The 25,104-nt window shown below is 49.9% G+C and overlaps 2 protein-coding genes across 2 annotated transcripts in view; one reads left to right on the top strand and one right to left on the bottom strand.

Annotated features, from left to right (window-relative positions):
- Positions 1–5,381: 5,381 nt before the first annotated feature.
- Foxa1 (forkhead box A1) lies at positions 5,382–12,600 on the bottom strand. The gene is made up of 2 exons (XM_020182783.2): positions 12,341–12,600; positions 5,382–10,006 (listed from the first exon to the last, which is right to left on the bottom strand). The coding sequence occupies exons 1-2, from the start codon at positions 12,410–12,412 to the stop codon at positions 8,669–8,671; spliced, it is 1,410 nt and encodes a 469-aa protein (XP_020038372.1). The 5' UTR covers positions 12,413–12,600; the 3' UTR covers positions 5,382–8,668.
- A 715-nt stretch (positions 12,601–13,315) lies between these two features.
- The window catches only part of Ttc6 (tetratricopeptide repeat domain 6), a 192,788-nt gene continuing 180,999 nt past the window's right edge, over positions 13,316–25,104 (top strand). The window contains exon 1 of the mRNA XM_074066970.1: positions 13,316–13,510. The gene's annotated coding sequence lies outside the window, so the exon portion shown is untranslated. The remainder of the gene's footprint in view (positions 13,511–25,104) is intronic.

Raw genomic sequence — 25,104 nt, 5'->3', positions numbered from 1 at the left:
CATAAAGACCACAGAAGTAAATGCATGTTTTAATGTGAACTATATCGGATGCTGCTCTATAAGACAAAAGGAAAGAAAAAGAAGGGAAGAAGGAATTGAAACCTTTCTCTGATCTTAACTCCCACAATGGCGTTTTCTCTCCCTTCCTCCAGGTGTGGAGGTGTAAAAATTGAAGGGTGGTCCTAATTCCATGAGAATAAATTTGTAAAGGTGACACTACTTTATATGGAAAGGAATTAAATATCAAATCTCTTATTTTTCCTTATGAGAACAATGCCTACTGAAAGTCTTAACTACAAAACACTTTTCTTGGTTTACTCCAGCCCAGCAGATTACTTAATTTATTGCTGCCTTGCTGTGAGCACTGTCTTGTAGATGGGACGGTCTTCTGGACTCCTCTGAGTCCTCACGTCCACTGGTGAGTGTGAGTGAATATGGGTGGAAAGATGGATAGATACAGACGTCGCCTATAACATGGGAAGTGGCTCTAGTTCTCTTAAAGGTGGATTGCTTGAAGATCTGGATAGTCATAACTGATGAGTGAGGAGCAAGCAATCTGCAGGCACTACGGAACATTCTTAGAAGTGCGCTCCTTTAGGAAAAAACCTTTAGATTCAGTTATTATTGTTATTGATCTGAGCTAAAACTGCAATAATACTGTCACAGGTAATGGGTGAAGGGAAGACTAGGGTTGTGTAGGAAGCTCGGTAATGACCTGAACTGGTATGTGGTATGTGTATCAATTCAAAAACCTCTCTCTCTCTCTCTCCCTCCCTCTCTCTCTCTCTCTCTCACACACACACACACACACGCGCGCGCCGAGGTCAAGACACGTGACAACGCATGCCTGTGCTAACCTTCTTGCACTCTTTCGTGCACTGAGGAAAGCAGAGAAGCTGGGGCTGGAGGTGCTTGAACCGGCGGGATGGCCGTGCAACCCGGAGGCAGGTCCAGGCCGTGTCCTGGGGGCGGTGCACAGCGCCCGAGCCCGGACGTCTGCATCCGGATGCGGGACGCGGTGTCCCGCCGTAGCTGGCGTGGACGTGCACGCGGGAGCCTGAGCAGTGCTGGCTGCGACTTCAGCTGGGAGGGCGCTGAGGGCTGCAGAGCGCCCGGTGCGCGGGGCCTGGGGCTCGGGGCCGCCTTCGGCCCCGAGCGCCGGGAACCGCCTCGCAGCGGGAGCCCGGGAAGGAGCAGAGTAAACACTCAGCCTGCGGGGCCGCCCTCGGGGGATGGCGGCCGCGGGGGGAACGAGAAATACATCGAAGCGCAGCGCCGCCCCACCCCCTCCGCGCGCGCGGCCCCGGCGGGCGGTGCCACGGCTCCTGCGGCCTGGCTGCGGCCCACGCCCCCGGCGCCCGGGCTGGGACTGCGCCGCCGTGCGGGGCCCTCGGAGCGCGGCTCGCTGGCCTGGCCCGCCCCGCCTGGCCGGGCCCCTCGGGCGGGCTGGAGCCCTGCTTTGCTCTTTTCGTTGGCCAAGCACAATTGTGTTATTGGAGATAATGAATTCAATCCCCATCAAAGGGCATTAGGCTCGCCCGGGCCCTGCAGTTGCTGATGCCTTTTTTTTTAACTAGAAATGAAAGGCTGAAGAGAGAGAGAAAAAAATTCTCTGGGGGAGCCTTGCCCCTGATCGCCGCTTTTGAAGTGAAGGGGCCCGGGCATTGTTGTTCACCTCGCGGCCCATAAGGCTGCCCGGGCTTTGATGGGCTGAGAACCGCCTCGGCAGTGAGCCCCACGTCGGGCCGCGCGGCCTGCGGGCAGCATATGTCTCGGGGCGCCCGGCACCGTCTGGCGGGCGGAACCGCGGGCCTGGCGGGGAGGGGACTTGGCCCGGGAGGCCGGGCCTGGACGGACAGCAGGCTGGCACCCAGGGGCAGGGACCCTCGGGGCCTTGGGTGCAGGCTGGGGTCTGGAATAGCGCAGAGCTTCCTTCCACGTGTGGTGGACACACGGGAGGGGGGGACGGAAAGCCCTTTGGGGGTGAGGGCAGCAAGCCGGGATGGTTGGAAGTCTCTCTTTTCAACCCTGGGACCCAGAATCGAAGGTGGCTGGCTGAGGCCGAGCCTGAAGGTGTGCGCCTCTAGGAGGGGCATCTGTCGTCCCACAGTGGGGAACTTTTCACCTGTGGATCGCTCGAGCCACCACTCACCGCCATGGGGCTCCCGGCAGCGGTGGGAGGGAGGGGGGCGCGCGGCCCACGCCGGTGTCCGGGCGCCTGGCCGCCGATCTGAGCCTATAGCACAGGGCTCCTGCACCCGTTCACCTTTTCTAAAACCTGTTGCAGCGGTTTACATTTACTTTTGGTGTCCCAACATGAACTTTCCCCACCGCGGTGTGCTTCCCCGTACCTCGCCTGGGGAGCTCTATGGCCCAAGGGCCACCATGCAGAGCTTGTGGGTTCCCTCCACCCCTCTCCCCATCCGCAGCCCCCACCCTGCTCCCCGAGGGATCTGGGTGATCCGCCCTATTAATATATTAGCCTGGCACTGCACAAAGGAAGAGCGTGTCGGCAGAAGGCCGTGTGACTGCAGGGACATGCGAGAAACCTGGACGACCAGGCCCTGCGCTGTCCGTCGTTGTCCCCCCACCCCATCCCTCTGTCTCTCTCTCTCTCTCTCTCTCTCTCTCTCTCTCTCTCTCTCTCTCTCTCTCACACACACACACACACACACACACACACACACACACACCCCGTTGCAGTTGGAGCTGGAGAATCAGCCTCCACCTAGGAAAAGCGCTGGAGGACACGGTGGGAGTTGGTGCTGCCGCTTGGGCGACTGCTGGGTAGGGAGTTTGCAGCCGGGCTCAAGGAGGGAAGCAAGGTGCTTTCTCCCACGTGGACCCAGATCTAGGAGAAGGTTCCAAAAACATCCCAGTCACCTGGGTCAGCGCAGAGAAAGGCAGCTGTCCGCGAGCACAGCAGTTGGCCCACAGTTACTTCCTCCCTCGTGCATAGTGGGTCCTTAAAATTCAATGTATAAACAAAGCAACCTACCGCAAAGGCCCTACATTCTTCTCACTAAGTTGTGCTTTCAAATCAAAACTACTTGGTGTAAGAGAGGCAAGGGGAAAAAACTGACCCCAAAACACGATTAGACAAGTAGAGGAGGAACAAACTTCAGAGGACAGGGGGAAGAAACTAAGATTTCCAGTTCAATTCATTGTTCCCGATTTCCAAGCAATGCTTGGGGCGGGGGGGGGGGGGGGGCGGGGGATTTCCAGCTTATTTCTCTTGGTTTCAGGAAGAAAAAAAAAAAGCCACCCTGATATGTTAAGAGGAGTTGAGGGAAATGGAATGGCACGGCACAGGTAGAACTCCAATCAGGTCTGACCTTGGGTGTCCCTGGCCAGGTTCTGAACTTGATTTCCCAAGTGCCTAGCCTAGCATCCCACTTGGATTCTGAAGTCCCCCAGCACAATTCTATTTAAGCCATTTCGTTCCTGGATTTGGAGGGCAAATATCCTGCTTCTATTCTAGGTTGACTGTAATGTAGAGAACCCCAAAATCTCCTGAAGTGGCATGGAGAAGAGAGCTCCTCACTTCCCTGGGCTGCAAAGGGGAGGAGAGCTCACTCGCCAGGTGGCTTGCTCTTACAGTCTGTACTCACACCTACCATAATTGGAGAAGGGAGACAGAAAAAGAAAGATGGCAAATGAGAATTTCCCACTTGTCACTTTTTAAAAAATGTTTGCAATAAGAAAATCCATGTGTTTTACAAGTTAAAACTGAGCTTCGTGGGTATTCTCCAGCCTCACAATGCTTGCTAAAAGGAGGACTGGAGAAAAGGAAAAGGGGAGGGGGGGTGATGGCTGCAGTCAGTCCCAGCTGTGCAAAGTTCAATGAACAGAACTGGTCTGGGAGCTAAAAGGAGAAACACCAATGGAACCATTTCCCCCAAAACGTAACTATTTGTAAGACCAAAAAAAAGAAAGTAATCTGTTATTAAATATTATTTGGATACATTAAATTGCATCCATAGAGAGAAACTTGCTTATGTGGCTACTTAAAAAAGAGAAAGAAAGAAACCCAGAAAACCTTGTACACATCTCCCCAAATGGATTCTATTTCTAAACAGGAACGTTTAGAAAATGTCCAAGTTAGTTCATTTTCTTACAGTCTTATTTCTATGAGTATCTGTTGATGCTGGTGATTGCATTTGGGAAATTTTTATTTCTAAATTTAAGCATAATTTGATTACCTATTTAGCTCAAAGTAGTTAAAAATCATCTTTCTGCACAAATTATTCTGAAATAATGAGGCATTCTCTTAACTGCATTTAGTTGCAAACCACATTTTACCACATTTCTAGTACACATTTCATTTTTAAGGCAATTTTTTACAAACGTATAATCTATTTAATAATTTAAGCAATTTTATTTTTCAACGAGTTGTTCCTCTTGACATATTGAGGTATCACATTAAAATACATTATAGATAAATGTTCTACAATATTACTGCTAAATCAACAGAAAACCAATTGATCTTGAGGAAAGGTTAATTAATTTGGGCTACAGGTCTCCGACTTCGGTCTTCAATGAAAGGAATTTCTATTGATCGCGGCAGTTTTTTTGTAAAGAAATTTAATATACATTTTCATGGCACTGAGATCAATTTTTTATAAATGCCAAACAACAAGGTTTAAAATTTTTAATCGTTCCAGGAATTATTTTCTGTTTATGGCACAAATGTTAGCACTCCTGAGAAAAATAATGGTTTTTACACTTACAGTGAAATCAGTCAAATAAGACAGAAGTTAAGAACTTTAATAGGATTTTGTTCGTTTTTATCACAATAATTCTCACGACTTTATTCTGCTACGCAGGGAGGGGAACAACAAAGAACAGTGAAAATTAAATTTCATCTTTGACTTAAACAGTGTATTGGCAATCCTGTAGTGAGCGGACTGAGCTACTTGGGAACCCTTCTGAGTTGTTCAGTTTCTGCTGAATAGAACCGGTGAGCTTTTCTTATCTATCTTTGTCTTTTTTTTTTTTTAAATCACATTTAAAATGTTTCGGACCTGAGCCTCCAAACGCCAGGTGAAAGTAGCCATCCAAGCTCCCCTCGCTGCTGTAAACTCACTCCCCACACATCTTTCCTTTTCTGTGTCTGCTTGGTGGCCTTGCGGTGGCTCCAGGGCCTCTGGCGCTTTTACACTTGGGTCAGACCGAAGGTTTCCCCTCCTTGCTTCCTTCCTCCCCCCTGGCGACCCCTCCCCCACCTCAGGCAAAATTCCTAAAAAGAGCGGGCGGGGGGCTCGCAGCGCGGGCGGCGGGAGCGTCCGCGGCGAGGACGGGCCCGGCCGGGGGCGCCGGCGGGGAGGGCTGGGGTCTGCGGGACGGCGACGCGCTCGCGAGGGTCCCCGCACTCCCTCGGAACCACAGCTGTTTTCCTCCTGGCCCCGAGCGTAGCGCCCCAGCGCCCCGCGTCCCGGCGTTTGTGTGGCCGGGTTTCCGAGTAAGGGATTACGCAGCGGGAGCGGCCGTGGCGACACAGGCCGCGGGGGCCGCTGCACGGGAACTAGGCGCCCGGCCTTCTTTGTTGACTTTCAGGTCTCCGGCTTAACAGAAGATTTATTCGCTAGGAGGGGAAAATGCCCAAACAATGAGCAACTAACTGCACTTGTCACCTCGGGACGCTTGCCGTCCTGCTCTGTCCCTCCTGCCCCGGCAACCCGTTGCCTGGGCCCCAGCCGCGCGCGCGTCCTCACGCGCGGGTCGCAGATCGCGGCGCCGGGCAGTGGCCGTGCGCGGCCTGAGGGTCGCGTGAGAAGCCACCGCTAGGAGCGGGGCCCGAGGCGGCTTTGCGCCAAGGCGAGACCCGCTCTCTACCACCCGCCCTCTTGTTTCCAGGTCACCAAAGTGGCCTGGGCCACAAAGTCCACGGCATCTCTCCCGCAACAAAACCAGAAAAAAAATCTCCGCCAAGTAAAAGAGCCAGAGCCAAGGTCGACTTGAACGTGGTGGGATGGAGGCAGGACACTGATATTGCTAATGTGTTAAAGAGGAGGAAGGGAACGTCGAGAGAGGGGGACAGCACAAAAGTCAGATGCTTTAGATTCAGGGACAGCAAAAAGGCCGAGGCCCAAACTCATGCATTTATATTACATTTGGAATTCAAATCTGCCAACGTTTGTTTACCCGCCATATAACTATGAATAACTGTTGAGATTGAAAGATTTTCCCTCTTTTTGGGATTTTTGACGTCCTTCCGAGAACTCCAAATTAAGTTTTGAAATTACTCAAGCCAGCAATCTCTACCCCACAACCCCTCCTTTTAGTAGTTGATGAGAGCAGAGCAGGGATTTCTGGATTTTTCTCAAGTGCTACATGGAACCCCTTTCTCTCATCTGGGGAGGCAATTACGCGATAATTAAGCGACTGGCACTGCTCTTTTTATCTTGTCCGCGGTGTGGAGTGGGGCGATCAAAGAAAAGCTGTCCAAGTTCAAGCCCTGGTGAGGACGGAGTTCATACACAAGGGCTCAGGCAGGCCGGCCTCGGCTTGGGCTGGTGTTGTTATTGTTGATGTCAATCCGAACAAGACTTACAAAGAAATAGGTGGACTGGAAAGTGAGCCTACTATCAAGAGATTAATGATTTTGTGATCCCAAGCAAACTATGGGGTGTGAAGTTGCATTTCAAAGCTTCTTACAAGGCAAACAGATCAGCAGCTTTAAGTTCTTAGGAGCAATATTTTTAGACACAATATTTTTAAAATATCTTTACAAAACACAAAATAGCAGCTACCCTGAAATGTCCTGGTGACACAAAGCTTCCCATACTGGAATGAATTAACTCCTCTCCACCCACCCCCCTCCAGAGCTATCAGGATGCTAGTTTTGCTTCTCTTTTAATAAGAGGGTTTGGTCTCTGTGGTAGACAACTTAATTTTATCAGCCACAGCTTATATTTTATTCTACTTGAATACTCAAGGAAAAAATAATAGATCAGGGAAGGAGGAAGTTAGCAATATTTGATTTCGTAGTGGAAAAACTCAAAAGAAATACAGATGTCTTATGCCCCCCCAACAAAAAAAAAACCCTGAAGTAAACATCACTGGGAGTAACGAATTTTTAAAATCTCAATTCTTGAACTATTAAGTCAGTTTGTCCACCCACTTTAATTGAATTTGTTTCACTGCTTTTTACTAGCTACATGTTCACTTAAATCACAGATGAACAATTTTGTTTTAGATTACTTTTCTGTTTGTCATTTATACTAATTTCCAGAATTTGAAAAAAATCGTATTTTATAAGTTCCATTTTGGATTTAATTAAGTGAAGGAAAATGACAGAAATCCTTTTTGTTAACATTTGATTTATTTAAAGTCCTTAACTGCAAATGATCAGGAACATATTCCACGGCTTAAAATCTCGTATTATTTTCGTTATTTAGATCAAAATATCTTAATTACAATCACATTGATAAAAATTAACATTTTAATTTGTAATTTTAACCATCATTTAAAGCAATTTCAGCTGTAAAGAAAAAGAATAAACCATGCAATAAATTAACATCGAGAAGGCAAAGAGGAATAATAATGAAACCTGTTCGGCTATACTAACACCATGTCCAACTGTGGAAAGTGCATTAACACTGGATGAAACAGGCATACGATGCTAACAATTAAAATGGCCACAATAGGATTTTGGAACCTTGAATCAAATTTTGAAATACAGTTCCCTATAACTTCTCTCCCTCAACATTGTGACACTCCCTTTTTTTTCTGAAAAAAAAATCTCTTAAATGGTATACATACACAGAAGATAATTTTATACATGTGACCTCAGAATGACATGACCATGGCACTCTGCAGAGCAAGGAGCAGAGTTCTTGAGGTGAGCAATTCCTGAGGAATTGATTCCCAGGGCCATATGTGGGTAGAGAGAACAAAGGGGTGGAGTCCTTATTAACTTCTTGGTCAGGCAACTCTTGAAAATGTAGCGTGTATATCACCTACCTATTACCTCTATATGTTATGCAAAGTATGAAGAATATCTACATATCTGTGCATAATTAAGTCCATAGACAGTTTTATGAATTCATTTAAGATATCTGCTATCTGAATGCATCAGAAAGGGAAGCTGAAAAACAAATGGCTCTGATGTTTGTAATCTGTTTATATCTTACAGTACTGCCTTTCAATCCTTTCAAGAGCCCCTGGTGCCTACTTGCTTCTTCACCATCTCAGTTCTTATGGTTAAGAGTATTGCCACAGACCTATCTGTAAACTCATGTGGTGGGGTCAGGTAAGGAGAGAAAAAAAAAGCACAAACAAATATTTTACAAACTTGACCATCTTTCTTTCTTTTTTTAAATAAAACCTGCACAGACTAGAATGTGTCTGCAGGAGGAAGAGGGGAGAAAGGGAAGAAGGCAAGAAGGAAGATTTTATATATACATTTGTGGATCATTAAACTTTGCAGGGAAAAAATGATGGTATGGGGTTGATGGTTTTGTCGTAATATACAAAACGAGTTTTGAATACAATAATAAAGTAACAGTCCTTTGCAGTGGGGAAAATTGTGCACGAAAAATAAAAATAGTTGGGATTTTATGATGCTGTTGTTGGTTTGGTATGTGTGGTTGTTTGCTGTTGATTTTTTTTTTTTTTCCCTCTCCTGCAACTAGCATCGCCATGCAGACAACCCCAGTCCCTGGAGCTAGGAAGTGTTTAGGACGGGTCTGGAATACACACCTTGATAGTAGGCCGGCTCCAGGGCTGAGGGCTCGATGGGGCTCCTAGTGGCCACCGAGGCACTGCCAAGAGGCAGGCTGGCGGGCAAGGTGGCGCCATAGGGAGAGTACTGCAGTGCCTGCTCGTATGCCTTGAAGTCCAGCTTGTGCTGCTGCTCCGAGGAGGACATGAGGTTGTTGATGGAGAAGGGATGGTTGAAGGAGTAGTGGGGATCCCCTTTCAGATGCAGCTGGGACTCGTGGGGTGCCAGGCCATGCGCCGGGTGAGAGGGGGGTACAGATGCTAGCGCCCCGGGCCCCGAACTTATGGGGGGCGCCGACGAGGAGGCTGGAGTCTTCAACTCCGAGGCGCCCCCTGTCGCCGCGGCCCCGCTGTGGTCCAGAGTCTGGGGGCTGGCGGGCCCGGGGGCCGGCGCGCCCTCTAGCTGGCCGGCCTTCCCGTGCACACCCCGATGGAGGGGCGAGTCGGCGCTGGGGTTCCCGGTGCCCGAGGGGTCCTTGCGGCTTTCAGGGCCTCCCTTGGAGACGCCGCCCCCGCTCCCATTCCCGCCCCCGGCCCCCGGCTGCTTCTCGCACTTGAAGCGCTTTTGACGGCGCAAGTAGCAGCCGTTCTCGAACATGTTGCCGGAGTCCGGGTGCAGCGTCCAGTAGGAGCCCTTGCCCGGCTTATCCGGGGATCGCGCCACCTTGACGAAGCAGTCATTGAAAGAGAGCGAGTGGCGGATGGAGTTCTGCCAGCGCTGCTGGTTCTGACGGTAATAGGGGAAGAGGTCCATGATCCACTGGTAGATCTCGCTGAGCGTGAGCATCTTGCTGGGCGCCTGCTGGATGGCCATGGTGATGAGCGAGATGTACGAGTAGGGCGGCTTGGCGTGCGGGTAGCTGCGCTTGAACGTCTTGGCGTCGCCGCCGCTGCCCGCGCGGCTGCGGCCCAGGTTGGACGGCGCGTACGCCATGGGGCTCATGCATGGGTTCATGGCGGCCGCGTAGGGGCCCAGGCCGTTCATGGAGGCCGCGGGTTGCGCGCTCATGGCGCCCATGCTGCCCGGGCTCAGCGCAGTCCCCATGGCCGTGACGCCCGCCGCCGTCATGCTGTTCATGGCACCTGCCGAGCCCCCTGGCATGCCGGCCACTGCGCCGGGACTCAGGCCAGCCCCCAGGCCCGGGTTGGCGTAGGACATGTTGAAGGAGGCCGGGGTCATGTTGCCGCTGGTGGTCATGGTATTCATGGTCATGTAGGTGTTCATGGAGTTCATGGAGCCCAGGCCCGAGTTCATGTTGCTGACGGGGACAGAGGAGTAGGCCTGGAGCGGAGACAGCGAGGCAAGAGGCCCCGAAGGGCAGCGTTAGTGGTGCGCACAGGAGGGCGGCTGGCCGGGGCGAACCCCGTTCGCCCCCGGGGCTAGCGGAGAACATTTCTCCAAAGCACAGGAACCCTCCCCTCCCCACCAGGGGCAAATTGTTAGGCGCCCTTCCCAGACCCAGCAAAGATGTCTCGCACAGCAGGGGGAAAATCCTAGCGCGGCAGGCATGAAAGACAAGCGCACACACAAAATATGTCCCCGGGAAGATGTGTAATCGCCTTACACGCCAGGCTCAGGGGCTGGCTTCCAGGGCCCCTTCATCTCCTCCGACCACGCCAGGCAGTGTCCAAGTCTCCACCCCCAGACCAGCCTGGCAAAACGCCTTTGGGGCAAACTGTCTTTAACATTCCAAAAATAAAACAGATCTCTCGCCCTCCACCTCTTCACCCTATGAAGTGGGGTGAAGTGCAGGGACTTCCAAGGCAAAGGCCCGCTGGGCAAGAACAGGGCACCAACTTGGGGCGTCCACCTTGCCCGAGGCTGGCAGGCCCTGCTCCAGCAGGCCTGCACAGCAGTGCGAGGTGCTTTAATGAAACTCTCCTAGAGAAAATTGACCATAGGAGTCCCCCCCCCATTATTCATTTCCCAACGACTGGCTTTATCATCATAGGAGTCATTGCTACACGATGACTTTTTGTTGCTTATTATACTTAGAAGTAGTGCTTTCCACCCACTTGTAACAACTGTAATATTTGAAAAGAAACTCAAAAGTTCAGTAAAACTAAAAATAGATTTACAACAGAACGGACTGGGAGGGGTGCATAATATCAACACACTACATATATTTAACTTCAACATGATGGGCACCTCTGCAAACCATTCAAAAACTTGCATTAATTTTGTTAACTAGTGGCAGCCTCCTTATATTTGAAAATTGAGGTGACACAACTTGCTGAAATAATTGTCCGGTTTTGGTTTCCCCCGCTCAAATACTGATATATTTCTGACGATCATTTCAAAGCCTGGGCTTTGACACTCCATTAGTAGTTCAGAATAATTTAAAATTCTAAAATCAAACTCTCCTTACTTCCTCTTCATACTATTCTCTCTACGTCCCAATTCTTGGCTCTAACATGTGAGAAAGCTTTTTCCGTGGGGGTCTTAACTGGCTGGTGGATCGAGATGACTGCATCAGAATTAAACCTCTAGGGTTCTGAACTCCTTTTAAAATCATTAGCAAGCGCAAATTCTTACCAATAGCAATTTGGAAATTCATTGGATATTCAAAAAAATATAGGGTCCGGAAATGTTTTTTTAAAACTACCTATGTGATATTTTAATAAAGAATAATGATGTCCTTACATTTATATTCGTCAGCAATATATAAGTCCATTGGAAAACATAAGAGGTGAACAAATATTTAAATTAAGAACACTCTGCAAGTTATGGTATGCAAATACACTCAGGTAAATTTGTGATTATATAAATATAAATAAATTGCCATGAAAATACTTCCTGAGTCTACATTTTTCTGTCCATTTCTTAAATTTTTTTTTTTTTTTTTACTTTTGGACTTTTCTTTTTCCTAAGATTATCCGAGGCCGTTTCAATAATGGTAATTAAACTTTCGGGAGTAATCAACAGCTGTTTCCAGAAAAATATTTTTAATAGGTGGTGCTCCTGCCTATACCTGATTTCCCTCACAAGCCTTTTGTGCACATTGTAAAATAAACCCCAAGAACGTGCCACCAAGGGGACAATGAAGAGAAACAGGTTCTTGGCCCCGAGTTCTGGGAAAAGATTCGGTTCGCACCAGCGCCACCCAGCGGTTCTAGAGAAGAACGAACCCACTTCTCCCCAAACAGCTTTTGAAGAACAAGTTTCATAAAATTTAGGAATCATTTCATTACCAAGGAGCCCAACTTTACAGCAGCGCACTTTGAATCCGGAGACGTCTCCGGAGGCGGTGGGAGAAGAGGCCGCCCGCCAGGCAGTTCTGGCTTCCTCGGAGTCGCTTCCAACTCGCGCCAGCGCCCGCCCGCCCAGCCGCGCCGCTGGGGCTCCCGCTCTCCGCAGGGCAGAGACCAGTGCTGCCTAGGGCCGGGGTTCTCAAGCCCAGAGTTCCTTAAAACTCTCTCCCGCTGCAAGCTGCAGGACCCAGGGGGCTGCCTATGAGGCCGGGCCAAGGCCAGGCCGTGGCCACATCGGGCGGGTGCGCAACCGTGCCACCCGCGCCCCTGGCCCGCCCGCCGCTCTCCTGGCCCGGGACCCACCTCTCCCCGATCTCCCCGGACACTGGTTCCGGGGACGCCCCGCCGGCCACTCGCCTCTCACCTCCTGTGTATCCGCGTAGTAACTGTTCCAGTCGCTGCTCTCATGCCCTTCCATCTTCACAGTCCCTAACATCCTGGAGTCACCCTGCCCGATGCAACCATCCAGCCCTGTGCGAAGCGACGGGCGACCGCGCTGCGCGGGGCGGGAGGAGGGGAGGGAGGGGATCCGAGCAGCAGCAGTCACCCGAGCGCCGGCGCGGGCCCAACGCCACCCCAGCTAGGAGGAAGCGGGGCGCTGCGGGGCGCGGCGTGCGCGGCGGCAGCGGCGGCGCGGCGGGCGGGGGCAGCGCCGGGGGCAGGCGGCGGCCGCGAAGCGCGGCGCCGGGGAGCGCCTCCGCGGGAAGTGAGCGGGCGGCCTCTGCGAGGCGAGTGCAGTTGAGCTGATGTGGATCTTACGTCGCTCGAGTGCCCACCTCCTCGTCCTCTCCCCATTTGTCCGCCGCACAAAGACGCTCGCACCTACAAAGCCCGAGGTGCACCTGCGAGGCGGCCGCCCGCCAGTCCAGCCGCCGCGCCTCCCGCCCTGCCGCGCCGCCGCCGCGCGCGCCCCCCGCGCCCCCTCCCGCCGCCCCCTCCCCCAAACCTGGCCCGCACTTTGTTTGCAAAGCAGTGTAATTGGTTTAAGCCCGCAGGCTAGGGAAAGAGGGAAATAGGGCGGCTGTGTGTGTGTGCGTGCGTGTGTGTGTGTGTGTGTGTGTGTGTAACCCCCTTTGGAAAAGGAAAAAAAAAGAAAAATAGGCGGGGCCGGGCGGGCAGGCCAGGGTTGTACATGGGAGCCGTGCAAGCCGGAGAAGGCTAGGACAGTGGCATCGGAGCCCAGGCTGGGGGACAGTGCGCGCTAAATGACCCCGGGGTCCTTCCCTAGAGGTGCTCCCCACCCTCTGGACCCCACTGCGACTTGGTTCAGAGCCCCTTCTCCGCATTTGTTCCCCGCCCCCACCCCCCCCTGATTCCTGACCCAAAGTTCAACCCGGAGACTGGAAATGCAGACCCCTCCCCCGCCACACTTCCTGGGCTTCAGGGTAGAAAAGGGAAAAAGCACTACTTTTGCCTCGTCACTAGAAACCCGGTCATCTGAGTCAGCCGAGCCGAGCGACGTTAGGCCGACCCGGGCTCCAGGCTAGCAGAGCGGAGGCGCTGCCACGAAACTCGTACCTGCGGCTAAAAGCAGGTGAGTCACAGCACCGTTTTATATCTTTATGACATAACTTTTTTTTTCCGCCTCAGTCCGCTCCACTCCCCTTGTCATCTGTAGCGATCATAAAGAGGAAGAAACTAAGAGCAGATGTCTGTGTGATAGGGCAGGCGGATCCTAGTCGGGCCGGCCTCTCAGCCGGGCTCCTCCTCCCACCCCTACCCCCCTTCGGCAGCCTCAGGGACTGAGTTGGAGGCGACCGTCTGGTTTCTGATAGGGAAAGGTCAAGGGGAGGGGATATCTCACTATACTGAGGCATTAGCTGGGAAAGCAGGGGCTGGGGCGCTGAAACGCATCTGCACTGTTCAAAGAGGTGCCAGCTTGAAGCCAGAAGCAGCCCACAGTGGTTCCCGGTCAGATCTCTGACCTGGAGAGACTGAACTTGGTTCCTAATCGGTCCCTGGACGTCTGTGGGAAATTCTCCCCAGCCCCACCCCACCCCCTGCAAAGCTTCGCTCCTTCTATGAGGCTCTGAGTAGTGGATTGCCCCCAAGTCCTGGGGAGAGAGACAGAACAACCACAGTCATGGGGTTTCTAGGCACTGAATTTGTGATAGGTTGGTGCGTGTGTGTTTTTGAGTGCGACTGCATAAGTGTTTCTGAGCATGTGTGTTTCTAAATGAATGTGACTGTTTCTGTGTGTGACTGTTTCTTTGTGTGTGTTTACCAGCTTGTAGAACCACTAGAATTCCTCAAGTAGCAATAAAATAAAACCTAAAGTGACTAAGACTCCGGAAAAACATTCTTGTTTTGCAAAGTTAAAAAATGCAATTAATCTCATTTGGAGAAACGTGTTTTAACTTGTCTTCCAAATAGATACCTTTTCCTCCTGTGCTTTGTTCTTTCAAATCTTTCTTCCTTGAAATCTGGCAAGAGAATCACGTTAAATCCTTGAACCAAACAAATCTCTTAAATCAGCAGGGGAGCATGGAGGGTGAAGATGTGCAGTTAAGGAAATAAAACAAGATAAAAGCATTGGATTACAATTCCTTTTTAAAAAAGAAAAAACGAGGACGGTGGAGTGTGTGTGTGGGGGTGGACACATCACATTGTAAGGAAAAGAATGACAGTGAAATTAAATCCACCTGGAACTCAACCCAGCAAGAGCCCTCCCTGACGACGCAGTTTGCTCCTGTGACTAGAAGTCACTCCCACCAGTTTGTGTGTATGTAAATGTACCTGTGAACGTGTGTCAGAAACTAATTCTTTTGCGCAAAGTTCCCAGCAGCAGCAGGACCTCAGGCCCATTTGTATAGTACACGGATGCTTATGGCACTCCGCCTGGTCCGGGACTTTCAGTGCTAAGAAGCTTCCTTGTTCCTTCCTACAACGTGGAGCATGACGAGGGTGTTTTCTGTGGGTAGTAACAACTTAGTAATAGTTTTTATTGTGCACAAAAAGCAGGTGCTTTAAGGGAAAAAACGCTGTCACCTCGAATGGGGTTAAATATCCAAGATTCCTTCAGCTCATTTCCCAAACCTACTAGGCCTCTTTTTTTAACAGTCAACTTAAACAAAAAAAGGTTCATAGCCTAATGGCCAGAGTGAGGTCTCTTCCAAGCTGCTTCAAAGCCCAAGACCGGTTGTGCAAAATAGACTCTGCCAGCTTTAGGGACTTGATTCAGCTTCGGGGTTCCGGGCCGGGGCCCAAGGGATTCCCGCGAGCACAGCGCCTCCTGTCGCAGAGCCGGAAAGCTGGGCTTTCCCGCAGGTGCCCACAGGGAGCAATGCCAGGTGAGACTGGACTGAAAGTTACACGTGTCCTGCAGTCAGCGATTTGGGTTCTTAGAACTGACTGGCTGAGGCCAAGAAGGAAAAGTGGAAGTTCAGTTAGTGTCCAGCCTCTGTCCATCTCAGTGGCAGCACCCAAGAGGTGACGTTTTAGTGTGCCCAGGTGGCAGCCAGTTTTCCCTAGATTTAAAAGTGAATCAGCAGAGTCACGCTGGGTCTTTGACTTGGAAAATACACAATACGTATCCCATGCATCCACACATAAGCTAATGCTGCTGTTTGGGGGTTGGTGGCATCCAGGTAACCTGTCCAGCCACCTAAACCCGCTTGTTCTCAACACCTCTCCCCACGATAGGACCTTACGTCATTGCAGAACTACTTTGCGAAGACTATGCTGCCTGGAGACTTAAACCTGAAGAGGCTGGGTGGACTCAGAACTGGAGTGCAATGAGAGCAGCCACGTGGCGGCTCCTGAGTTGTCCCTACCCAAACTCTCCTGGGTGAGAACAGGCCTGCGGCAGCCTGGAGCTGGAGGCAGGTGGCAGGGAGGGCGGGCTCCTCAAGTGAAGGAAGCCAGGCGATCAGAACGGTGGGGTGCCCGGATTCTCCAGGTGGAAGCGGCTCCGCCTTTCCCGGAAGCAGCTCCTGCTTTGCCCATGGGGCCTGGTCCCAGCTCAGCAAGACTGGAGGAGGGGCGGCACAGGTTCACTGACTGCAGCCTAACTTCCCCAGCATGACTTGGCCCCTTTTGAATTCCGCAGATATTCATGGGACAGGGAGACGCAAAGGGTAGACGACATGAAAGGAGGAATGAAAGGCCGCTGATTCGGGTCTCGAGACTGGTGGCCTCTCGCGACGTCGGTGGCCCTTGTTGTTCAGTATGACGGAATGGTGGGGCTCTGCCCCGTGGAGTCTCTCGAGGCTCTCCCTAGTCCACCCCATTTCGGGTTAACCCTCCCACCCAGCACCGCCTCGGGGCTGTGGTCAGGTCAAGGCCATAATGGGTCCAGCCACGCTCGGTGGCCCCCTTTCCTGCACGGGTCCCCAGACCCAGACCCAGATAAGAAGCTTAAGTCCTTCTCTTGCAGGAGAAAATCAGATGCAATGAAACTGAGACCTGTGGTCTTTAGCTCTGTTCAAAGCCGACCCCGACTGGGACCTGACTCAGTGTAGGAATGAGGAAGACGGGCGACGGTGGAAGCATAAACTTGACCTCCATTGTGCCTGGCCTTCGCGATCTGGGGTGTGCACGGGCCTGGGGAAAGGGCCTGGGAGCTGCAGGAGCGCCTGCCTTCAGCATCCCGTCCACAACCGCGGGAGCTCTGGGTCCTTGCCTGAGGGATCACTGTCGCCCCCACCAGTCTGACACACACAAGGAGTATAACTTCCAGGAATTGTACGGGACCACCTGATGGGCTTTGACCAGTTCTATGTGGAGTCCTCTACTGTTCTGGCCGCACTCCTGGCCAGGTGTGTACGTGTGTGGACTACTAACGCATATTCAGGGAGTTTGCTTATTTTCTTGAAAACAAATAAAAACAGCCCTTGGGTTTGTCCCTTCTACTGCTCCCAGAGTCTCCTCCGGGTTTGTGAATGACCCGGGAGTCGCGGGCCTGACTTCCCAGCAGCCGGATGTCTGAGCCGGAGCTGCTCCCCACCTGGCCTGCCCGCGGGAGACAAAACCATCCTTTGGCTGTGAGTGAGCTTCACCTTGCCAAAATCAACCCACATTTTCATGTATTCAAATGAGAATGCTGGGAAGGGCGGCTTGCCCTCCTTGGCAAGCCACAGTCTTGTAAGTGTTCCCAACGGTCTCCGCAGAAAACCGGAATCTTCTTCCCCTGGGGCGGGAGCCCAGATCTGGGTCCTCGCGGCGGTCGCGCGTGGTCTTCTAAAGGCGGTGTCCCCTGTGTTACCTACAACTTTACTCACACCGGTCAGCGCCAGCCTGAGGATGTGCTCAACCCCAGTTGTCAGCTCCTCCTTACCCAGCCAATCCCTCTCTGGGGAGGACGCAGTCTCCCTCCAAGGTGCCCTCGTCTGCTTTGGCATTCCTGTCTAATTAAAAAACGCTAGAGTCGGGGCTCTGGGGAAGTGACTAGAAATGCATGCCTCACTCACACAAAGAGGTCAAAAGTAAGGCTTTTCCAGGTTAACGCCTCTAATGTTTGAGAGCAGAAAAGGGACCAGAGCGGCTGAAGTCTTACTGTGTGCCACCGACTGGGCGGGACTCTTTGAGATCTCAGCGCTTTCCCACCTGCGCTCCTGGGCGCAAGAGCTGGGAGGCTGGAAGCCTGGGCGAGGGTAGGTCAGGACCTCCCGCCCCTTCCCATGGAGCGGGCGATGGAAGCCGGAAGCCGGGGCTCCAAAGAGTCAACGAATTTCATTTCATTTTTTTTTTTTTCCTTTTGCCTCGAGTGAGGCAGCTTTAACGCAAATCCTTCCCAAACAGCGCACAGTTTAGCTTCCTCATTCTGGCACCCCTCCTGCCCCAATCTACCGGACCTCCCTTCGTTCTACACACCCGGGAGCTTTCCCTCTACCCCAGCCATCTCTGGCGGTTTAACTTTGGCTATTCAAATGTGATTATCCTCAAATTTACATAGTTCTATTTAACGGAGGATTTTGTAACAGTTATATAAATCACGTCTTACACTCGGAAAAATGAACAATAAAAGTATTCTAACTAATATTTTTTCATTGTATTAAGCTTCTTGATTCAATCCCCCTTCCCCCCACATTTTGAAATTCTACTTTGGACTGGTAAAAAGTCTTATTTACTGCCATGGCTAGAGGGAGGCGACATTCATTATTTAGAATGAAAATTCGATGGGTGGGCACGGTTGGCTGGCAGGTTTCTGGAACTTCCAGCGGCTCTCCCAGAGCTGTTTTGTTTTAAAACTGGTGCATTTAAGTTTTCTTTGTCCCCTGGGCCACAGAGCAAAACTATTTCTTAGCTCCTCTTGCAGCAAGTTTGCTTCTAAACAGAAACACTGAAGAGGCCTCTTGGCAGCATTTGCTTTTCTGGGATGCTGAGGACATTTATGGAACTTTGGTCACTTTCTGAATCCAATCCTGTGGTTTTGGTTGCCTACTGTATTTGGATCAAGGTGAGGAAATGCAGGGCTACCTTTGGACATTACCTGTGGTGGCAAATCCAGAACAGGATCCTGGGGTCCCTGGTAAGAACTTTGCAGACCTTCCCTAACCAACTGAGCCCGCTTTCCTTAGGTCCACATCTAGGTTCTGGCTAGGTTCCTATCACTCCCCTACAGCAAGTTGCATTTGTTTCTTTTTTCACTTTTGTTTCCCTCACTGGAGAGCAGGAACTGCTGAGGTTCCCACTATTAGACTTTCAATAAGGATTTGTTCAGTCCTTCAATCAACTAATTACCCTAGATCAGAGACTGGCCAGGTTGGCTCCAGGCACGGAGGGATTTCCAGTGTCTAGATACCCTACCCAGAACAGACTGGGTGTCAGAGCCTCTGAGCCCTATCCTTCCAAGCCTCCTGGGCCTGGCTCTTCCACTGGCATGAATGCCTGGTTTTAACCAAAACCATCAAGTAACATTATCAAATCGGAAATGCCTCCTTCCCCAGTAATCTGCCCTTGGGTGTGATCACCAGCTATGTCTTGCTTATATAGGTCAGTAAATGTGTGACCCAAGGCAAATATTCCCCTTTTCTCACTGTGAAAAGGCTGCAGCACACCTTTCAATAGCAGATATTGATTGAAAGCTAACCCCATCAATTTTCCATCAAGCAAAACGTTTTACTCAGAACTGTAAAGGAAATATCCGCGCTTAAATAATATGTTTAATTTGGCAAACAAATAAAGCCAAGCCCACGCAGAGAGGAGGAAGCGCCTTGCCGCAGAGCTCTGTTAATCTGAGGCTGCGTGTTTGGGTTTAGGGCGGGGTGGGGGAGGGGGTGAGAAGCTTTTCCGCTGGAGGGCGCCTGGGACCCTGAGCGCCAGCCCTGAGGGGTTTGCTCAGTGACGGTCACAGGTATGATCCTCCCAAGTGCCTGATTCTCAGCGGGCCGTGGCAGAGGCTGCGCGCTCGAAATTATCAGGCAGTGACCTTCATTGCCTCTCCATTTGTAGGATACAAAGTATTTTATCCTGTGCGCTTTCCCTGTACAATGTACTTTCTTTCATAAGGACCATGAATCCCTCTCAGAACCTGCGGTGTTGTTGCAAGATTTTAAACGGAGAACACTCGCGTCAATTTTTCTCCCGACGTTTACTGTCATGAAAGTAAGCGTTTGGAGAGCCCTTGAAAGAGGAAGCGCGTCTGCGGGTTTCTGGACTTGGAAAGCCATAGGGCTGCGCCATCGTCCAGCTTCCTCTGGTCCTTGGTGTCCCCCAGCCTCCCACTGGGCAGGTGGAGACTCAGCCAAAGATAGCTCGGATGCTGCCCACTACCTTTGCTTTCACTGTCTCCCAGAGGCTGCACCCCCACCACCCCCTATCTCTGAGGTGCGGGAGAGGGGCTTGGACCTCGGGTCCAGTGGGCTTCGTCTTAGAGACTCAGGATCGTGTTCTAGCAGATTTCGTGTCGATTTGTTTTCTTTCTAATGCTGTAGAAGGTGCAGCTGGTGGCCTCCTCCCACCAAAAGCAGCATCCATTGTGAATCATGGGTCCTCTTTGACCTCTTCATGACCCTCCCCCCACAGACCCTGCCAAGAGAAGTGGTTTCAACAAATAAAGGCCAGCGCTGGGGTTGAAGGTCAGTTTACACTGGAGCAGGAGCTTCTAAAACTCCTGCAGGTGCTGGAATGGGAAGAAACCAGATCACCCTCCCAAGAGATGAGGGAAGACATGAGGGCTGGAGAGGGTGTGTAGAGATGTGGATTGGGCCTTCCAGTTAGGAGGAGGGCTTAGGAGCTTAGCCGTCTGCTACCAACCTCGACCATGCTGGAGAACACTGGCAGACCCTCGCACCCTCAGTTTCCTTCTTCTCCAAATTAGGAACTTTTTGGACCTAATGGCGGAGTTCTGGTAATGTCTGGAGTAGGAACAAGCCCAGAGTGCTGGTGCGATGCGGTCTGACCTGATGTTCCTATCCATAGACCCCCCCCTCCTGTGAACCCCGGAAAGCTGAGCTGTTAGGGGCGGAGGGACTGGGACGCTCAGCTCCTGAAGAAACATCTCTGCTCGAGCGTGGACACCTGAAGATGTCCCTCTTTTCTGCTGAACATCTAGTTTTGTGGTCTTTGTCTCCCAGTAAATTTTGAGCAAAAGGCTTCCCGCTTTTCACTTCCTAGGCTCTCCAAAGGCAGCAACATCAGCAGGAGAGAGAGCTGAGCCTGTTTGTCCAATTTCCAACGCTCTCACATTGCCCTGCGGGGTCTGCCGCGCCCCCCCCCCCCCCCCCGCTGCAGAAACTCGCAGCTGAAGGTGTCAGACTCTCTCCTTAGACAAATCCAACCCGGCACGTTCAATGTAGTTGAGAAGGACAGGTCCGGTGTCTATGTAAGTGAAAAGGACAGGTCGGGTGTCTGTGTAAGTGCGGACTTTGGAATCAGATCTGAATCCTATTTGGGATTCTACAGGAGACTCTCTCTGAGCCTTATTTTTTGTCAACAGTGAAATAGGCATATTAGAGCTCACCTCACGCCAGCTGAGGGCAGAGTATTATTACACAATAAACGGTAGCAAAAAACGGTCTTTGCAGAATTTTGGGGGGCTGGACGATGCTGGATGTCAGAACATGTGGCAAGTGATGCAGTCCTGCAATCCAGGTGTGCCTCCTCTTCTTCTTCCAAGTCTTTTGCCTGTGGTTACCAGCCCAGATCCCTGGATGTTGTAGTGCCTCCCAGCTACCTTTGGCAAAGAGGAAGGCAGTTCTGCATGGGGACTGGGCAGCAGATCAATCAGGCTGGGGTCCCAGAGTACCGCTGGAATCCTGCCTTGTCTCCCCGAAGGGTGGGGCCTGTCATGGAAGAGGAAAACCCCAGGAAGGGAATCCAAGATTGCATCTGGGTCATATTCAAGAACTTCCAGGGGAAGGAGGCTCAAGGGGGAAAGAAATGATGGAGTGGTCCTGCATCTCTAGACCGCACAGAATCCACCCCAGCCAGCAGGACAAATCTTCCTTCCCTCCACTTCTATGCAGAGACCAGGAGAATTCTGCGCAAAAACCCTTGGATTCCGGAAGTGATCTTCCCCACCAAGGTTCACTAGCTCAACCTGCAGACTTTTCAGAGTCCTTATGCCTCTCTCCCAGGCTCCCACCACCACCTGGGCTATGATGACTTCAGGAAAAAGCCAGGTAGGGGCTTGGATGCAGGAGGCACCCTTGTGGGGGTGCAGGAGCTGAGTTTGGGCTCCTGAGAGTCCACTCCAGCCCTTAGCACCTGAATTTGGGGAGAGCTGAGATGAGAAAGCCCTTGAAATCTCCTGGACACTTTCTCCTCCTTCCACTTCCCTTCTCATGGACAGAGTTAGAAGGAATTCTAACTCTAGCATTACGCAGATGTTTTCTAAAATTCTGAACACTTAAGATGTCATTATAGCAAGGACACTGTAGTTCCCACGATATTCTGGAATCCAGATGCCCACACCACATGAAACACAGTGTCATCTATAGAATCATTATTTCCTCAACAGTTATAATAATAATAATCTTCATAATCTGAGAAGCTTTTGCTTCACAATAAGAAGATTCAAGATTTGAATTAACAACTGCTAATGCAGAAAGACTTCCTGGATGCCCACCACCCATATGTCTTTGAGAATTTTCCTTGAGAATTCTTTGATTGAAATTCCCTACAAAAGTTTCTTCCAGAGTACAAGTCCTTCTGAAATGCAGTAAGCATGCTGGACTCATGGTGGATACTTAAGCATTACTTTACAAGAAAGCTTACTGGGTTGCCAAAGCCTATTTAGGACAAATAATACAGAATGTGAAAGGGACATATCACCAGAAGCTTTCCTCAGGTTTTGATCCACCTGCTGAGGTAAAGATTCATTAATGATAAACCTCTCCTACTGAGGAAGTTTGGAAAGGCTGGAGTTCAGCTGTGGATGGAGACATGAAAACTATCTCACAAATCTGAGACAGAGCTTGGATGAGCTAAGAGGGTCCTATGTATAGACTCTAATAGGTTTTTGAATTCTGCTTCACCAAGTAATCAAAATTCAGGTGGATAAAACATTTCTTTCACCAGAGAACAGAAAAACAGCACATCTTCAAAGTTTATTAATTTTCCTTGGAATGGTGTTGGGGGAGGTGAACGCAGAGAGTGAGCTGGTACACAGAAGTCTCAGGCAGCGATCTCTGGCTAAATGCAGCTTCTGTTTTTACAGCTTACTTAGGGAGAGCTGTTAGTTTTTCTAAGCATAAACCGGGCTTTGGTTCTCTAAGCTCAATGTTTAGGCTACAAAGCCTGTACAACAGTCTTACATACCTACCTTTAGAAAAGGAATGGCTCTGGCCTCAAACTCAGCAAACTCTAGTGCATTACCATACTTGGAGAACATCTAAGCAAAGCCCGTTGAAGGTGTAAAGTGTAACTGGAATGCTAAACACCAGTCACTACCTCCAAGAAAAATAAATCCTTAATTCTCAGCCAAGTACACCTGCTTTGGACCAGGCTTATTAGTAATACTTGTATCTTTTCTTTTCAAATAGGTGGTTTTACTCAAGGTTTTCTTTTTGCTCAGTGCTTGCTATTTTTATTTTACCTTAAGAACCCTGAGATCTGTCTAGGTGCCAGACTTTTGAGTCTCCCTAGAGAAGAGGTGGCTGGCTTCCCATGGGGTCTATTCCTGAACTCCATAAGCTTAGTTGTTAGAACCATGTCAGAATTTATGGCGTGGAGGGAAGACCAGCATATGTTCATTAGGTTACCACAGGGAAAGAAGGGTGACCAGGGTGCTTAGAGAAGACTGGACGTAGTCAATGCTAGGGGATGACCTTAAAGCTGAGGAAGCTGTGACAGTATATTCCTTTCTGTGGATCAAGGGCAACTTTTGGTAGAGGACTCTGATCCAATTCTATACTCCCTAGCTTCTTCCTCTGCCCTGTTTTGCACAGCAGGAGGCCACTGTTGGGGTTTCAACAGGGTTTGGCCATTGAGGGGACAATGGTACAGGAACCAAGGGCAGGAGCGTGGAATGAATGTTAGGAGTACTTACTGTCCTGATTTCTCCCTTCATCTCTGAACTTTGTCCTTCCTCTCCCTGTTGTGCTTACAGACCCTACTAAGCTACCTCACCAGAAGTTGCTTTAACTGCCTCCCACCAGGCTTTGCTAACTCCACATTTGCCCCTTGCCCTTCAGATCAAGGTGTAACGTCTCCCTGCTGTTGCTAGACTTTGGGTGACTCTTACCACTTATAGCTTCCTCTAATTCCATCCATACTCATGTAACTAGTTCCTGCAATTTCTCCTCCTCCTCTCCCTTCTCTTCTTGCTAGACCCTTTCACACATGCCATCTGTTTTCTCTGGGGACCTGGCTAATGAGGAGAGGAATGAAGATGGAGGTGCAGTATGACGTCTTCAGTCATCTTTATACTGTATCTGATCAAAAAGGCTCTACTTGTTTCCTATCATCACCATATTGGGGTGTAGGCATGAAGGCTTAAGGATTTCTGTGATGGCTATGGTCTGCAGGCGAGGCTGCCTTTGGGTCTAACAGGAGAGCAAATTGAGAGTTTATTTACCTTATGTTTATCAATTAAATTTGCTGATATGCATTTGATATCATTATTAAAATAATGGATGCTAAAAGCAAATATGGATAGTTTCCAATTTTTGGACCTTCATGAGCTGGCCAAGGATTGAGACTTTTGCTAATGGTTAAGTTGTGTTAATAAATCTAGACACTGAAGTAGGTCCAGTGATTGAGGGGCTCATGGGAAATGTTTATTTACGTTTTTGGAAGGTATGAGCATCTTTAGCTTCCTCATTTCTAGAATGTTAAATCTAGAGTTCAGTTTTCTTCAGGTTTGTGTCCTAACAACTTAGTCTTGACTAATGCTAACTTAGTGACACTATTTAGGTGTGACCATCAATGAGAACTTACGTACTTGGCACTGTGCTGGACATTAAAGATACTAAATTTAAGTTGAAACTCCTGCTTTCCAATGATTAAAACAATGCTTTACTCTGAGCATGGTGGTGTGTAGCTATAATCTAATGTAGCTAATTGGGAGACTGAGGCAGGAAGGTCACTTGAGCCCAGAAGTTTGAGACCAGCCTGAGCAACATAACAGGACCTTATCTCAAAAAAAAGAAGCAATAAAATATTCAATATTTAAAAATCTTGTATGCTTCTGTATAGGAAAAGTTCACAAAAGTGAAATTCCTGGGTGAAAAGACATGCAGGTAGTTAGGGCTTTTAACATATTTTGCTACCTGCCATCTACCAAGATGCTGTCAGAAATCTATGAGCAACTCTGTTCCTTCACTCCCCTGCACACATTCTATTGTTAACCTTGTTATTTGGGGAAAATTGCAATCCATTGTTATGATTTGTGTTTTTGAGATTATTAGCAAAATTGAATACTTTTATATTTTTATTGTCTACTATTTCTTCTTTTGGGTACTGTCTGTTCACACCTTCTTTAGCCAGTTGAAAATTTTTGTGCCTTTGTTTATTTCTCATATACAGAAGTTTTTTGTTTTTGTGATGCAGAGGATTAAACCCAAGGACTTGTACATGCTAGGCAAGCACTTCTCCACTGAATTACACACCAAACCCTCATCTACTTTCAGCCATAAATGTTGTAAATCTTCATCAGGTTTTCATGTGCAATTATAATTTTATTTTAAATGCATTGATTGCTTAAAAAATCAATATTTGTACTTAAATACCTTGCTTTTTATGGTT

Source organism: Castor canadensis, chromosome 3 (genome assembly GCF_047511655.1).
Source record: "Castor canadensis chromosome 3, mCasCan1.hap1v2, whole genome shotgun sequence".
Classification (NCBI taxonomy): Eukaryota; Metazoa; Chordata; class Mammalia; order Rodentia; family Castoridae; genus Castor; species Castor canadensis.
The sequence above is the reverse complement of the archived record's forward strand: the minus strand, read 5'-3'. Positions and strand labels throughout refer to the sequence as shown.